Source organism: Manacus vitellinus, unplaced genomic scaffold, assembly GCF_001715985.3.
Source record: "Manacus vitellinus isolate BGI_N305 unplaced genomic scaffold, ASM171598v3 scaffold_10_pilon, whole genome shotgun sequence".
NCBI classification, from domain to species: domain Eukaryota; kingdom Metazoa; phylum Chordata; class Aves; order Passeriformes; family Pipridae; genus Manacus; species Manacus vitellinus.
This window is the reverse complement of record NW_021938838.1, coordinates 8,603,861-8,608,545: the sequence shown is the minus strand read 5'-3', so window position 1 is coordinate 8,608,545 and position 4,685 is coordinate 8,603,861. Positions and strand designations below refer to the sequence as shown.

At 61.1% G+C, this 4,685-nt stretch overlaps 2 protein-coding genes across 2 annotated transcripts; one reads left to right on the top strand and one right to left on the bottom strand.

Moving 5' to 3' along the window:
* Positions 1 to 38: 38 nt before the first annotated feature.
* Positions 39 to 1,832, top strand: CHTF8 (chromosome transmission fidelity factor 8). The gene is made up of 3 exons (XM_029965542.1): positions 39 to 61; positions 158 to 275; positions 350 to 1,832. Exons 1-3 carry the CDS (start codon positions 39 to 41, stop codon positions 563 to 565), a joined length of 357 nt encoding a protein of 118 aa, XP_029821402.1. The 3' UTR covers positions 566 to 1,832.
* On the bottom strand, positions 1,077 to 4,434 carry HAS3 (hyaluronan synthase 3). Its single transcript, XM_008927565.3, has 3 exons — positions 3,814 to 4,434; positions 3,193 to 3,294; positions 1,077 to 3,087 (listed from the first exon to the last, which is right to left on the bottom strand). Exons 1-3 carry the CDS (start codon positions 4,432 to 4,434, stop codon positions 2,164 to 2,166), a joined length of 1,647 nt encoding a protein of 548 aa, XP_008925813.2. The 3' UTR covers positions 1,077 to 2,163.
* Between the last annotated feature and the right edge of the window lie 251 nt (positions 4,435 to 4,685).

Sequence of the window (4,685 nt, the reverse complement as noted above, 5' to 3'; positions counted from 1 at the left end):
CCTGCCTGTGTCTCTGCAGCCCCCCCCCAGGACCTGACATGGTGCAAATCGTCATCTCCAGGTGAGACCCTTGGGGGTCCAGCCCCTGCAGCCCTGTGCCGGGGCACGGCTAGGCCCCGGGTGACCCCCCCGGGTGACCCCCCTGTCTCTCCCGCAGCAGTGGCACCGGGAGCCTGGCACAGTGGGTGCTGGTGGAGCTGCAGGGCGAGGTGGAGCCCCGGCAGAGCGGGAGCCTGGCCGGGAGCCTCCTGGGAGATCTGCACTACACCTGTGAGGTGAGGCAGGTGGCACTGGGGGCCCCCTGTGGACAGCCTGGCCCTACCATACCCTCACCCTCCACTCTCCCCAGGGCGTCCCTGTGCTCATCGTGGGCCACCACATCCTCTATGGCAAGGTGGTGCAGCTGGAGAAGCCGTTTGCTGTGCTGGTGAAGCAGGGAGGAGCCTCCCAGCCCAGCCCTGGGGAGCCACAGGGGCACTACACCGTCTCCGCCCTCATCAAAACCAAACTGCTCTTCAAAACCCGCCCCAAGCCCATCATCACCCACGTGCCCAAGAAGGTGTGAGGGGGATGGATGTGGGCTGTGAACTTCATTCTGCTGCTGGGAAGAGCAGCAAGGACTGAGAAAGATCGAGGACCTCATCCCTGTCGTGCACAGGGAACTCTCAAAGTGATGGGTTCTGTGTCTGGGCACCCAGAACCCTTCCTGGGTCACTTGTCCCCTCAAAATGCTGCTTTTCTGAGAACCACAGACCCTGTGGGTCACTCCAGGGGACATGAGTCCTGAGGGGCAGGGACCTCCTGTGAGCCCATGCAGGGATGTCCTATCTGGGGGCTGCCCTCAATGCCTGGACTCAGCAGTTCCCAGGGACCCTCAGAGGTGCCAGCATGGAGATGTCCCCCTCTACCCCTCCCTGCATCTGTGAGGACACCAGTGCCAGACAGGGACTCAGCCCCAGTCTTCCTCAAATCAGGACAGGGGGACCAGGAACCCTCCCCAAAACACAGCACACATCCTTGATGCGAGTCTTTATTTCCACAACTCCATCAGGATATAAAAACATTTTTTTCCCCTAAAATATGAAAAGAATCCCCCTGGCAGGTTCAAAAATAAATAGATTTACAAACCGTCCATGACAATACCAAAGAGCTACAAAAGTCTAAAAAACCTTGTATTAAGTTAAACAAAAAACAGCTAAAACCTCCATCGTAGAAAGGGGTTTTCATCCAAGTCCTGACAAAAAGGACCCAGAGGTTGATACCCTTGGGAGGGGAAAGGTTGGGAAGCACCTTGCCTAAATCCCAGTGTCTTCCTACTGTTGAGAAGGCAGTGGGGTGGGAATGATGGGGCCATGAATTGCCAGAGCACCACCACAGCCCCTTTGAGGGGAATGCTCCACACAACCCACAGCTCCCCCCATTTTCCCAGTTTCTCCACACCAGGATTCCCCCATTGGCTCTTTGGCAAAGCTGAAGGGACCTGCTGCCCTCCTGGAGCAGCCAGGCCCCCCCAAAAAGGGCTGGAGGGGCTCCCCGTGGGTACGTGCCTGCACGCAGCAGTGGAGCAAAGGCAGCACAATCCAGCAGTGCTGGCACCATGCCAGATGGAGATGGTGTGTCCTGGGGGTGGGAAGTGCTGTAGCACCGTGGAGGTGGGACTGAAATCCCTATAAAAAGCACCAAAAGGTGGAAAATTCTGGATTGGGGTGGGGGGAGCGCAGCCAGCAGCGCTCGGCACCAGGATGCTCCATAGGGCACAGCAGGGATGTGGCCAGCGGCACCCAGGTGGGTGATAGGCAGCCCTGGCTTGGCTTCTCCACGGCCAGCTTGGGATGGAGAAATGATAAGGAAAAAATAAACATATTAATAAAAAAATTATCAAGATTTCAAGATTTGCTGAGAAATGCCAAGGGGTAGGAGCGCTCAGCGCTGCCCGTTGGCTCTGGGATGGGAAAGGGGACTGGGGGTAGTTATCCTGGCACTGCCCAGCACCTGGTGGCTCTGGGATGGGGGAAGAGGGGATCTGGGGCGGTTGCTCTGGCACACAGGGACACCCCAGCACCTGGCACTTCTACCATCCCAGCTCCAGGATGGGGGAAGAGGGGACTGGGGATGATTGCTCTGGCACACAGGAACCCCCCAGCATGTGGCAGCACCCTGCAGTCAGACCTCAGTGAAGGCCAGCCCACACTGCTCCTCCCGCTTGCCACAGCGGCGGGCGATGATGGCCAGGTAGAGGGCGAGCAGGGCCACCCAGTAGCAGGCATAGAGGATGGCACCTGAAATAAGGAAGACCACCTCAGTCTCGCTGAAGAGGTCCTGGCTGTAGGCAGTGTAGGCCAGCCCACCCAGCAGCACTGCCACCCACACTGACACTGGCAGCAGCCCCACAAAGTTCACCACAATGGTGCGGCGCCCTGAGGTGCCCCAGCCCGACTTGTTGATGGTGGCGATGGCGAAGATCTTGGCGGGCAGCAGGCTGGACATGTAGAGGAGGGCGTAGAGGGACATGAAGATCATCTCGGCATTGCCACGCAGGAAGCAGGCGTAGGTGGCCTTGATGACACCCACCAGCTGCACCGTCAGCAGGAACAGGAGGATGTTCCAGATGCGACCGCGGTAGAAGAGCTGGATGACAGTGGCAATGAGGAAGAAGGGGAAGAACCCAGTGACCACCGACTCATAGGTCATCCAGAGGTGATGCTTGTGGAACCACAGTGCATTGTAGAGCCACTCACGAAAGTAGGACTTGCTCCAGCGGGTCTGCTGGTTGAGCCAGCGCAGGTACCGCGTGGGTGTCTCCGTCAGGCACTTGGAGCGAGCCGTGTACTTGGTCTGGTAGCCCAGGCTGAGCACACGGTTGGTGAGGTGCCGGTCATCCCCGAAACTGCACTTGCTGCCCAGGAAGGTCTGGTGGTACCAGTCCTCGAGGAACTGCTGCAGGAGGGCATTGCGGTACATGCCCAGGGGGCCACTGATGCACTGCACGCACCCGAAGTACGACTGGCACGCACGCTCCACGTTGAAGGCCATCCAGTACCGCACGCTGCTCAGGAAGGAGAGCCACGAGTCGTACTTGTTCAGGATCTAGAGAGGGGAGGGATGTGAGCTCCGGCACTGCTGCAGCCCCCGGCACTCCCAGCCCTGCCCTCGCCTCGCCGCCCTGGGGTGCCCTCCCTCGCACCGAGGTACCTGCACATCACCACCGACGCCGCCAACACGGGGGTCGGCCTCCAGGATGCGGAGCATTTCGGCAGTGCAGGCGGGGTCCAGCACCGTGTCTGAGTCACACACCTGGGGGCAGAGGGAACGTCGAGCCCCGCTCCCGCCGCCCACACGCACCCGGCAAACAGCCCAGCCCGCAGCCGGGCAAGCCCGAGCCATGGATGGCGAGACCAGGCAGGGCCCTGGAGGCCGGCAGGCGATGGCAGGGAGTGGAGCACCCCGTGGTGCCTGGACACCACTGCCCCAGGACACCCTTCCCCAGAACTGATGGAGGACCTGTCCCAGCCACCCTGGGGACCCAGGACGCTGCACTGTGCCACGTTGTCCCACTCAGTGACACCATGCCAGGGCACATGCTGAGGAGGTGATGTGGCACCCTTGCAGACAGGGCTCGACCCCTTGGTCACTTCAGTGCCAGTCACCCCCAGCCCCAGTGCTAGTGGCTCAGGGCCGGTGTGTGGGGCCACATCCAGGCACCCAAGTGCTCCTGCGGGCTCCCAGGGCTGCTCCCATCCCACCCACAGCCCCTCTGCCCAGCTATGCAGGCAGGACACTCCCTGCCCACATCCCCCCAGCCCATGCATCCACCTGGATGTAGTCCACAGAGTCTCCGAGCGCCCGGAAGGCCGTGTACATCACCTCCCGCTTCCCGCCCCACTTCTGGAGGATGCAGGAGTAGGTGTTGCTGCGCACCAGCGCCTGGACATGGGCCAGCCCTTCCCGCAGCCCGGCCTCCGTCTCTCCCTCGCCCTGTGCGTGGAAGTTGCTCCTCCAGATGTAGCTGCCTGAGCGCTCGGAGCCCATCACGTCATGGAAGATGTCCAGCATGTAGGTGTCATCAGGGCCATTTCCATCCACCACCATCACCACTTTGAGGTCGGGGAAGGCGATGCGTTTGACAGAGCGCAGGCACTTCGTCAGGTAGTCGGGATCCTCCTGGAAGGCAGCGATGCAAAGGGCCACAGAGCGCCCCGGCCGCACCAGCTGCCCCTCACCCCGCATGCGCCGGTGCTCCAGGAAGGCAAAGAGGCTCTGGATGAAGAGATGCAGCCCCAGGATGGCCCCGTAGAGCCCAAAGGAGAGGTAGTGCTTCTCTGTATGGATGAACTGGTACCCTGTGACGTAGGCAGCCAGGATTCCCCCCAGCACCGCCACGGCAAAGAGGCTGGTCCCCACGACACGTAGGGCCGTGGAGAGGCTCCCTGGCATCTAGGGGAACACCAAAAAGCATCAGGGAAGGGGCAGGGGGACACGCTCCCCACCAGGCCTCCCCATAACACAGAAGTGGAGGGACCCTGCTCCTCTGCTGCCCCGTGGCCACCCTGTCCCTTGCTGGTCACTGGTTTGGGGGTGACACCTTCCCAGTGTCTCCATGGGGCCAGATAAAGTATGAGGGTCCCAACCACCCCACTGTGCAGGGTGGCAGGCAAGGTGTGGAGGTCCCAAGCACCCCACAGTGC